General features: G+C 40.7%; 1 protein-coding gene across 2 annotated transcripts in view; it reads right to left on the bottom strand.

Annotated features, from left to right (window-relative positions):
- numbl (NUMB like endocytic adaptor protein) overlaps positions 1-12,325 on the bottom strand; it is a 184,422-nt gene that overhangs the window by 71,873 nt on the left and 100,224 nt on the right. The window contains exon 1 of one of the 2 annotated variants that reach the window (XM_061918919.1): positions 10,573-10,781. The exons of the other annotated variant lie outside the window; for it this stretch is intronic. Within the exon in view, the coding sequence (XP_061774903.1) occupies positions 10,573-10,613 (41 nt within the window). The 5' untranslated portion in view covers positions 10,614-10,781. Of the gene's footprint in view, positions 1-10,572; positions 10,782-12,325 lie in introns of those variants that run through there. 2 annotated transcript variants of the gene reach the window in all.

The raw sequence follows: 12,325 nt of genomic DNA, 5'->3' as shown, positions 1-12,325 counted from the left end.
GATCCAACACAGGAGTGAGAGTCCCGTCCACAGCGGAGCCAGCAGGAAACCATCCCAAGCAGAGGCAGATCAGCAGCGCGGGGATGTCCCAAGCCGATACACAGGCAAGCGGTCCATCCTGGGTCCCGACTCTGGACGAGCGGTCCATCCTGGGTCCCGACTCTGGACAGCCAGTACGTCATCCATGGCCATCGGACCGGACCCCCTCCACAAAGGAGAGTACAAGGCATGAAGGTTGGCAAGGAAAGGTAGGTGCGTGGTCATGAGGGTTCAATACAAAGTCCGGTAGGTAGGTATAGTTCCCAGGCCGAGGAACAGAAAACAAATGGCTTAAATACTAGCTGTGATACTTGGAAACACGTGTGAGAGCTGAGGACCGGGGCGTGACTAGGAGACCAGGTGGAAACTAATGGGTTACTATGGAAACAAACAAAACTAAGAAGTGGAAAACAGAAACTAAGAGTCCAAAAAACAAAACATAACATGATCAAACATAAAACCAGATTCGCAAGCGTGACAAGGTGTGGTGAAATTACTCTCTGCATTTGACCCATCTTCTAATTCCACCCCCTGGGAGGTGAGGGGAGCAGTGAGCAGCAGCGGTGGCCGCGCTCGGGAATCATGTTGGTAATTTAACCCCCAATTCCAACCTTTGGTGCTGAGTGCCAAGCAGGGAGGTAATGGGTCCCATTTTTATAGTCTTTGGTATGACTCGGCCGGGGTTTGAAATCACGACCGACCGATCTCAGGCTAGGAATAGCGAGCAGCTACACAACAGCTCAGCAAACAATAGCACACAAACTGTACATAAGTAAAAAGTGTCCTTAATTGAACAATATTGCAGTCTAAAACACAACATTTGTCAACATAAGCATGTATAAAATGATTATAGTTGCATATTACCTACAGACACAAAACGTCCAAGGCAGAAGTATACTAGAAAGTGTCAACTGAGTAACAAACGTGTCCGCATCATTCAAATTACTGCGTCATAAGCTTAACTTAGAATTACTGTGACCATGAGGTGTCTGCAAAAAAAAAAAAAAATCATCACTCCACTTCAAAAGCATACATCTGTCATGACTTGGTTAGCGTTTTTATACTTAACATTGTTCTCTGAGTAAATTCACTTGATATAACAAGATTAGGTTTTCATGCTGCTGGTCCGATACCGATCATCCAAGAATGAGATAAGAAGATACCGATCACAAATATTAACCGTACATTTTTCCATTTATTTGTGGTGAGTGCTATTCACAGTTTAACAACATCAACACCCTATTTAAACCAGTTCTTTGTTATTACATACAACCATTGCAGGAAAAAAAAAAGTCACTGGTACACAATAAAAAAAAAATTATATCTGCTACTCATTGCAATAGTTTGTTTTTTGTCCTCAATTTTTGGTTTGTAAACACTGACAAAAACAACAAAAAATATATATTTTGAGATACTAAATATATCGATCTAATCACTCTAGTATCGATCATATACTGATGTTATCTTTGGTATCGACACCACCAATTTATGGATCAACTCGCAATCCTCTTACATGTCGTGTAATGACTGTGACAATACTGACACACCAACAGATGTTTTTAACGTACAATTTTTTTCCTGATGACTGTTTTGAATACAAGTAAAACGTCATCTTTATCAGACTCCTGTATAAGCGCGCACAGGCGCCAATGTGGCCCCGATGCCACTTGCATGTGTAGTTTGATAAATGGAAGAAACAAAGGAAGTCGATTCTATAAATGAACAAAAAACTCGCTACTGCTACTACAAAATAAAATAAGTCACCACAAAAATGTGTTTTTTGTGTGACGATAAATTCAATTAATATGTACTAATTAATATTTATAATGTTATATAATTGGGAAGATTCTAATATTTTTATGGCCTAATATTTTTATGGCTGTTAAGTAGAGGAGACAGACATTAGCGTAGAGCTACAAACGTAAGTTAGCTTAATTTTTCAACTCACGCAAACAACTTACGCAATGTACATACCATGTAAGTTAATACATAAATGTACACGTAATTTCTATATATATATAAATATACACACACACACACACACATATACACACACATATGTGTGTGTATATGTATATGTATATATATATATATATATTTATAAGGGCTGTGAATCTTTGGGTGTCCCACGATTCGATCCAATATCGATTCTTGGGGTCACAATTCGATAATTGATTTTTTCGATTCAACGCGATTCTCGATTCAAAAACGATATTTTTCCGATTCAAAACGATTCTGTACTCATTCAATACATAGGATTTCAGCAGGATCTACTCCAGTCTGCTGACATGCTAGCAGAGTAGTAGATTTTTTTTTAAAAGCTTTTATAATTGTAAAGGACAATGTTTCATCAACTGATTGCAATAATGTAAATTTGTCTTAACTATTAAACAAACCAAAAATATGACTTATAATCTTTGTGAAAACATTGGACACAGTGTGTTGTCAAGCTTATGAGATGCGATGCAAGTGTAAGCCACTGTGACACTATCATTTTTTGTTGTTTTTTTTATAAATGCCTAATGATAATGTAAATGAGGGATTTTTAATCACTGCTATGCTGAAATGATAACCAATATTGATACTGTTGTTGATAATATTCATCTTTGTTTCACTACTTTTGGTTTGTTCTGTGTCGTGTTTGTGTCTCCTCTCAATTGCTCTGTTTATTGCAGTTCTGAGTGTTGCTGGGTCAGGTTTGGTTTTGGAATTGCATTGCATTGTTATGGTATTGCTGTGTAGTGGTTTGTTGGATTGATAAAAGAAAATAATAATGATTAAAAAAACTTTCATAAAAAACGATTAAAAAAAAAAAAGAGAATCGATTCTGATTCGCACAACGTATTTGATACGATTCGTATTCGAATCGATTTTTTCCCACACCTTAATATATATATATATATAATTATTTGACATATTGACTAGTGATGTACCAAAAATTCGGCTGCAGAAAAAATACTTTGCTCACAGAAACAGGATGTCGTGATGACGTATCCACTTCCGCTTTCGGGCTGCGTCTTTACCCGCGCACACAAATGATGTAGCTTGACCAAAGATAAAAGTTGCATTTAGGTCACATTTCCGTTTAGACTGGAGTCACATTCGAAAATATCAGATTTCAATCGGATTCGGACTACCTCCAGATGTGGCCCCAATCTGATCTCGAGGGCAAAAAGAAATGAGATTTGGTGTTAGTGTAAACGGCGCCAAGATGGCGCAACCAAACCTGATAATTGACACTATTAGCTGATTGGCTGTTAGCATGTCACTCACCATGATCAGTGATCACTTCCTGTGTTGCTCGGTTAATGTGAATGCTTGTTTGTGTTCATGCGACCAACCTTCCTTCGCAACTTCTGGTTTCTTCGAACAAAAAAATATATATATATATATATCAATCAATCAATCAATGTTTACTTATATAGCCCTAAATCACTAGTGTCTCAAAGGGCTGCACAAACCACCACGACATCCTCGGTAGGCCCACATAAGGGCAAGGAAAACTCACACCCAGTGGGACATCGGTGACAATAATGACCCAGTGGGACATCGGTGACAATAATGACCCAGTGGGACGTCGGTGACAATAATGACTATGAGAACCTTAGAGAGGAGGAAAGCAATGGATTTCGAGCGGGTCTAACATGATACTGTGAAAGTTCAATCCACAATGGATCCAACACAGTCGCGAGAGTCCAGTCCAAAGCGGATCCAACACAGCAGCGAGAGTCCCGTTCACAGCGGAGCCAGCAGGAAACCATCCCAAGCGGAGGCGGATCAGCAGCGCAGAGATGTCCCCAGCCGATACACAGGCAAGCAGTACATGGCCATCGGATCGGACCGGACCCCCTCCACAGGGGAGAGTGGGACATAGAAGAAAAGGAAAAGAAACAGCAGATCAACTGGTCTAAAAAGGGAGTCTATTTAAAGGCTAGAGTATACAAATGAGTTTTAAGGTGAGACTTAAATGCTTCTACTGAGGTGGCATCTCGAACTGTTACCGGGAGGGCATTCCAGAGTACTGGAGCCCGAACGGAAAACGCTCTATAGCCCGCAGACTTTTTTTGGGCTTTGGGAATCACTAGCAAGCCGCAGTCCTTTGAACGCAGATTTCTTGCCGGGACATATGGTACAATACAATCGGCAAGATAGGATGGAGCTAGACCGTGTAGTATTTTATACGTAAGTAGTAAAACCTTAAAGTCACATCTTAAGTGCACAGGAAGCCAGTGCAGGTGAGCCAGTACAGGCGTAATGTGATCAAACTTTCTTGTTCTTGTCAAAAGTCTAGCAGCCGCATTTTGTACCAACTGTAATCTTTTAATGCTAGACATGGGGAGACCCGAAAATAATACGTTACAGTAGTCGAGGCGAGACGTAACAAACGCATGGATAATGATCTCAGCGTCTTTAGTGGACAGAATGGAGCAAATTTTAGCGATATTACGGAAATGAAAGAAGGCCGTTTTAGTAACGCTTTTAATGTGTGCCTCAAAGGAGAGAGTTGGGTCGAAGATAATACCCAGATTCTTTACCGTGTCGCCTTGTTTAATTGTTTGGTTGTCAAATGTTAGAGTTGTATTATTAAATAGAGTTCGGTGTCTAGCAGGACCGATAATCAGCATTTCCGTTTTTTTGGCGTTGAGTTGCAAAAAGTTAGCGGACATCCATTGTTTAATTTCATTAAGACACGCCTCCAGCTGACTACAATCCGGCGTGTTGGTCAGCTTTAGGGGCATGTAGAGTTGGGTGTCATCAGCATAACAGTGAAAGCTAACACCGTATTTGCGTATGCTGTCACCTAGCGGCAGCATGTAGATGCTGAAGAGTGCAGGGCCAAGGACCGAACCCTGGGGAACTCCACACGTTACCTTAACGTAGTCCGAGGTCACATTGTTATGGGAGACACACTGCATCCTATCAGTAAGATAAGAGTTAAACCAAGACAGGGCTAAGTCTGACATACCAATTCGTGTTTTGATACGTTCTAATAAAATATTATGATCGACGGTATCGAAAGCAGCGCTAAGATCGAGGAGCAGCAACATAGATGACTCATCAGAATCCATCGTTAGCAATAGATCATTAGTCATTTTTGCGAGGGCTGTCTCCGTGGAGTGATTTGCTCTGAAACCGGATTGAAATGTTTCACATAGATTGTTAGACGCTAAGTGTTCATTTAACTGCTCCGCAACAATTTTTTCAAGGATTTTTGAAATAAAGGGAAGGTGAGACACCGGTCGGTAGTTTACCATGAGGTCAGGATCGAGGTTAGGTCTTTTAAGAAGAGGATGAATAACCGCTTTTTTGAATGCTAGGGGAACAGTGCCCGAGGAGAGTGATAAGTTTATAATATTTAGCACTGATGGACCTAATAATACAAAGAGCTCCTTGATCAGTTTCCCAGGAAGAGGGTCAAGTAAGCATGTTGTCTGTTTTATTCCATTTACACGTTGTAACAATTCCTCTAATGTTATTTCCTCAAAACGAGAGAAACTATTTTGGAGGGCAGTATCCGCCGTATATACCATCGTATCAGTGTTAATAGAACCCCGTTGTAGCTGGGACGCATTGTCTTTAATCTCCTTTCTAATGACTTCAATTTTCTTACTAAAGAATTGCATAAAGTCATCAGCTGAGTGGGTTGAGCTACTGGAAGGGGTCCCTTGTTGGGTTAGCGATGCTACCGTACTAAACAAAAATTTAGGATCGTTTTTATTACGGTGGATGAGATTTGAGTAATATTTAGCTTTAGCTGAGGTAAGTATGCGTTTATAAGTTATTAAACCATCACTCCATGCTTGATGGTGCACCTCAAGTTTAGTCGTGCGCCATTTGCGTTCCAGCTTTCTACATAATAATTTCTGAGCTCTAGTTTCTTCTGTAAACCACGGGGTGCGCTTTTTTGGAGCCTTTTTTAACTTTAGCGGTGCTATGTTATCAATGGTTTCGTGCAGGGTGTCGTTAAAGTTGTTAGTGAGGTTATCAATAGAGCCCACATACTTTGGGAATGGTGCCATAACCGAGGGCAGTAGGTCAGCAAGAGTTGTCGTTGTGGCCGTATTAATGTTGCGGCTGCTAAAGCAGTTATTATTATTATTAGTTTGACGAACATGCGTCTGAACCTCGAATTTTATAAGGTAATGATCGGACAATACTTTAGTATACGGGAGTATCGTAACTTCGGAGACGGTGATACCCCTGACAAGCACTAGGTCTATCGTATTACCGTTGCGATGCGTGGGTTCATTTATTATTTGTGTGAGACCACAGCTATCAATTACAGTCTGGAGCACTACGCACGGTGGGTCCGATGGGGTATTCATATGGATATTAAAGTCCCCCATTATGATTATATTATCGGCGTGTGTCACAAGATCAGCAAAGAACTCTGAGAATTCATTGATAAAGTCCGAATAGGGCCCTGGGGGGCGGTAGATAACAGCCAGGTGTAGAGGCAGTGGTGTGACAGACTTCATAGTAAGCACCTCAAACGATTTATATTTATTATTTATGTTAGGACTAAGGTTAAAGTTTTCGTTGTATATTAGTGCGACCCCCCCACCCCTTTTAAGCGGACGGGCAATATGCGCATGTGTAAAGTTAGGAGGACATGCCTCATTTAGCGCAAAAAAGTCGTTTGGTTTAAGCCAGGTTTCGCTGAGACCGATGACGTTAAGATTGTTGTCTCTGATAATATCATTAACTAATAACGTTTTGGGAGACAATGATCTTATGTTTAAAAAACCTATATTATAGGTAGTGGTCTGTTTTAGGGAGTTTTTGATCAAATTATCCGTAGTAGCAATATTAATAATGTTGTGTTTATTATGCCCAGTGCATTTAGTGTAGTTACGACCATATCTAGGAATTGATACGTTGTTTGTTTGTTGCTTTGATAAACTGCACGCATCATGGTTAGCCACCTCAGTAACGGGGATTTTCCGATTGTTTGTTTGTTGCTTTGATAAACTGCACGCATCATAGTTAGCCACCTCAGTAACACACATGTCCAACTCTGAAACACTCAAAGCAGAAAAAACTTGTTCTAATTTAACTGACTCCTTACCCAGACCAGTAGTCTCGCATTTTCCATTTGAATCTGGCTGCAGGATGGAGGGAAGTGGTGTTCTGTGGGGATTATCCTTCTGCTTTGTTTTTAGCCCCGCTCGACATCCGCGTTTCCGATCACACCGCTGGCGTCTGCTCCGTAGACGGCCCCCGCTGCTACTAGACTCCCCTGCTTCACAGGCCGCTGGATGTAGCCGCCGACGTATTCCCATGCTAGTTAGCATGTTTAGCACGCACGCGTCTATCAGTCCAAAACGGCCCGATATGTCCACATCCAGAAGTGTCTGGCGGTCGTACGTGATCACGGAGTGACCACGATGTGAGCCAGCCATAAAGTCTGTGGAATTGTCCGGTATTTCTGCCAAATGTTTCTGCCAAATGCCAAATATATATATTATATCCATCCATTTTCTACCGCTTATTCCCTTTTAGGGTCGCTGGCGCCTATCTCAGCTACAATCGGGCGGAAGGCGGAGTACACCCTGGACAAGTTGCCGCCTTATCGCAGGGCCAACACAGACAGACAGACAACATTCACACACCAGGGCCAATATATATATATATATATATATATATATATATATATATATATATATATATATATATATATATATATATATATATATATATATATATATACATATATATATACTGGGTATGCTGGGTATTGTGGCCAAATAGCTCAATTTTTGTCACATGGACAAAGATAAGACCTTCTGGAGGAAAGTTCTGTGGTCAGATGAAACAAAAATTCAACTGTTTGGCCACAATACCCAGCAATATGTTTGGAGGAGAAAAGGTGAGGCCTTTAATCCCAAGAACACCAAACCTACCGTCAAGCATGGTGGTGGTAGTATTATGCTCTGGGCCTGTTTTGCTGCCAATGGAACTGGTGCTTTACAGAGAGTAAATGGGACAATGAAAAAGGAGGATTACCTCCAAATTCTTCAGGACAACTTAAATCATTAGCCCAGATGTTGGGTCTTGGGCGCAGTTGGGTGATCCAACAGGACAATGACCTCAAACACACATCAAAAGTGGTAAAGGAATGGCCAAATCAGGCTAGAATTAGGGTTTTAGAATGGCCTTCCCAAAGTCCTGACTTAAACGTGTAGACAATGCTGAAGAAACAAGTCCATGTCAGGTAACCAACACATTTAGCTGAACCGCACTAATTTTGTCAAGAGAAGTGGTCAAAAATTCAACCAGAAGCTTGTGGATGGCTACCAAAAGCACTTTATTACAGTGAAACTTGTCAAGGGACATGTAACCAAATATTAACATTGCTGTATGTATACTTTTGACCCAGCAGATTTGGTCACACTTTTAGTAGCTCCATAATTAACTCATAAAAGAACCAAACTTCATTAATGTTTTTTGTGACAAACAAGTATGTGCTCCAATCACTATCACAAAAAAAGAGTTGTAGACATTATTGGAAACTCAGGACAGCCATGACATTATGTTCTTTACAAGTGTATGTAAACATTTGACCACGACTGTATATATCAAATGCTACACATGTTTATTTGATAATGATGTTGGGTTGTACTTAAAGGGGAACATTATCACAATTTCAAAAGGGTTAAAAACAATAAAAATCAGTTCCCATGGCTTGTTTTATTTTTCGAAGTTTTTTTCAAAATTTTACACCTCCCGGAATATCCCTAAAAAAAGCTTTAAAGTTCTTGATTTTCGCTATTTGCAATGCTACTGTCCATTTCCCTGTGACGTCAAACAGGGCTGCCAATACAAACAACATGGCGGTTACCACAGCAAGATATAGCGACATTAGCTCGGATTCAGACTCGGATTTCAGCGGCTTAAGCGATTCAACAGATTACGCATGCATTGAAACAGATGGTCGGAGTATGGAGGCAGATAGCGAAAACGAAATTGAAGAAGAAATTGAAATTATTGAGCGAATAGCTATTGACGCTATTCGGCCATAGCGTGGGTGTACCTAATGAAGTGGCCCATAGCATGGCTGCCTTATTAGCATCGTCGGTAAAATGTGCGGACCTAACGATCAGGACTTTCGCATCTTGTGACAATGGAGCAACTTAAATCCGTCGATTGGTAAGTGTTTGTTTCGCATTAAATGTGGGTATCTAGTTTCAAATGTACATACAGCTAGCGTAAATAGCATGTTAGCATCGATTAACGTAGCATGTTAGCATCGATTAGCTGGCAGTCATGCCGTGACCAAATATGTCTGATTAGCACATAAGTCAACAACATCAACAAAACTCACCTTTGTGATTTCGTTGACTTAATCGTTGCAAATGCATCTGCAGGTTATCCATACATCTCTGTGCCATGTCTGTCTTAGCATCGCCGGTCAAATGTGCAGACACTCCGGCACATTCAATGGGGGTCTGGCGGCAAATTTCTTGCCAGTGGTGCAACTTGAATCCCTCCCTGTTAGTGTTGTTACGCCCTCCGACAACACACCGACGAGGCATGATGTCTCCAAGGTTCCAAAAAATAGTCGAAAAAACGGAAAATAACAGAGCTGAGACCCGGTGTTTGTAATGTGAAAATGAAAATGGCGGGTGTGTTACCTCGGTGACGTCACGTTCTGACGTCATCGCTAAAAGACCGATAAACAGAAAGGCGTTTAATTTGCCAAAATTCACCCATTTAGAGTTCAGAAATCGGTTAAAAAAATACATGGTCTTTTTTCTGCAACTTCAAGGTATATTTTGACGCTTGCATAGGTTTGGTGATAACGTCCCTTTTAAGGTGTAAAAAACGAATTTGGGATAATTACAAAAGTGTTGCAAGCAAACTTATCACCCAAACCAATCTTCTTATGTCTACGTCTACTACCAAAAGTCTGATTGACTGATAGCTTCTTCCTGTTCTGCAATCTCCTCTTGCTTCACTTTCCCCTTTTTTCTTTCTTTGCAAACTCAACGTTGACACCCTTCCTCTCATCATCACACTCCTGTTGAGTAGCTCCACACCTCGCATTTGTCCCCGATTCATCTCCGGATTTCTCACTCTGTTCCTTCTGTGTTTCACACAACACGTTAGAGCTGTCTGTCATGAGGACACAGGCAAAAAAAAAAAAAAGGAGAGGAAGTCTTCCTCTCTCAGGCATATGTGTTATCATTTGCCAAATTCTAGACCTGCACGTAGAAAGCATGCACAGAAAAACTTGCAGGGTATTTTTGTATAAATCCAGTATGTGTAATCTCTTCCATACGGACACACAGTTTGTGCATGCTAAGACTTAACCATCATGAGCTCTGTGGACACAAGCTCGACCAGACCAGTTTGAAAAAAAAACACAGCAGTCAATAACATCAGGAGAAATATGCCATCTGCTCTTAACCTCTACAGAGCTAAGGGAAATAGATTGCTATTGACCCAGATTAGACAACGCTGTAACACCAAATAAGAGCTGGATGTCCTTGCAGAAGCCCTATCCGACAGTCTACACCATCTCAGACTCACCTAGGCTCCATGGCATCGCCCACCTCCCCGCAAGAAGTCATCGTGGACAGAGAAGTGTGCAGCGGTGACAAGTCGAGGAGGGTTAGAGACGAGTGGCGAGGAAAACGATGAGAGGAGGAGAGAGCTTGTGATGATATCGCCCCTCAGACTGAGAGGCAGGGGGAGAGTGAGCGCAGAGCCAGAGACAACCACACCTCTTCTTAAGAGATTAACTTGGAGAGAAAAAAAAAAAAAAAAGAAGCCGGTACATGCAAAGAGACGAAAGCAGGACGGCCACGTCTGGCGCACAGATGCAGAGAAACTAATACCGCGCATGCAAGCTGGCAGCTGCGCTATGAATGAATGAAAAATCAATGCCTGTCCCAAATCCTGGGAGCAGGAATGGACTAGAGAGAGAGGGACTGGATGAGGGAAAAAAAAGGAGAAATAGGAAAGTGTGGGGGAGTGATGGTTGAGGGAGTCATGGCGGGTCCTGACACACTTTTCTCTGCTCTACATCTGCTCTCGGCACACTGGTCAGGAGTGCACTAGGGGAGAGGGTGAAATGTGGGCCTGGGGAAAGGGTTAGAGCAGTGGTTCTCAAACTTTTTTCAGTGATGTACCCCCTGTGAACATTTTTTTTTAATTCAAGTACCCCCTAATCAGAGCAAAGCATTTTTGGTTAAAAAAAAAAAAGAGATAAAGAAGTAAAATACAGCACTATGTCATCAGTTTCTGATTTATTAAATTGTGTAACATTGCAAAATATTGCTCATTTGTAGTGGTCTTTCTTGAACTATTTGGGAAAAAAAAGATATAAAAATAAGTAAAAACTTGTTGAAAATTAAACAAGTGATTAAATTATAAAGATTTCTACACATAGAAAGAATCATCAACTTGAAGTTTCCTCTATGGGGATTGTAATAGAGATTCATCTGGATTCATGAACTTAATTCTAAACATTTCTTCACAAAAAAAGAAATCTTTAACATCAATATTTATGGAACATGTCCACAAAAAATCTAGCTGTCGACACTGAATATTGCATTGTTGTATTTGTTTTTCACAGTTTATGAACATACATTCATATTTTGTTGAAGTATTATTCAATAAGTATATTTATTTAAAAAAAATGTTGAATTGTGGCTATTTATAGAATATAAAAAAAAAAATCTCACGTACCCCTTGAAGTACCTTCAAGTACCCCCAGGGGTACGTGTACCTCCATTTGAGAACCACTGGGTTAGAGAAGTGCTGAAGGTGGAACTGCACCAGGTCAAAAAGAAGAGGACCGTATTGAAGCGTGACTCGCAATATGACCGGATGGGTAACATGGCCTGGAATCTATATCGCGATATATACCGTATAAGTCGCTCCGGAGTATAAGTCGCACCTGCTGAAAATGCATAATAAAGAAGGAAAAAACCATATATAAGTCGCACTGGAGTATCAGTCGCATTTTTGGGGGAAATTTATTTGATAAAACCCAACAGCAAGATTAAACATTTGAAAGGCAATTTAAAATAAATAAAGAATAGTGAAAAACAGGCAGAATAAGTGTACGTTATGGCGCGCCCCCCGCGACCCCGAAAGGGAATAAGCGGTAGAAAATGGATGGATGGATATATGACGCATAAATAACCAACTGAGAAGGTGCCTGGTATTTTAACGTAACATATTATGGTAAGAGTCATTCAAATGACTATAACATATAGAACATGCTATACGTTTACCAAACAATCTGTCACTCCTAATCGCTAAATCCCATGAAATC

This window comes from Nerophis ophidion, linkage group LG13 (genome assembly GCF_033978795.1).
Source record: "Nerophis ophidion isolate RoL-2023_Sa linkage group LG13, RoL_Noph_v1.0, whole genome shotgun sequence".
NCBI lineage: Eukaryota > Metazoa > Chordata > Actinopteri > Syngnathiformes > Syngnathidae > Nerophis > Nerophis ophidion.
Note: the sequence above shows the minus strand (reverse complement) of the source record. Positions and strands in the feature narration are given on the sequence as shown.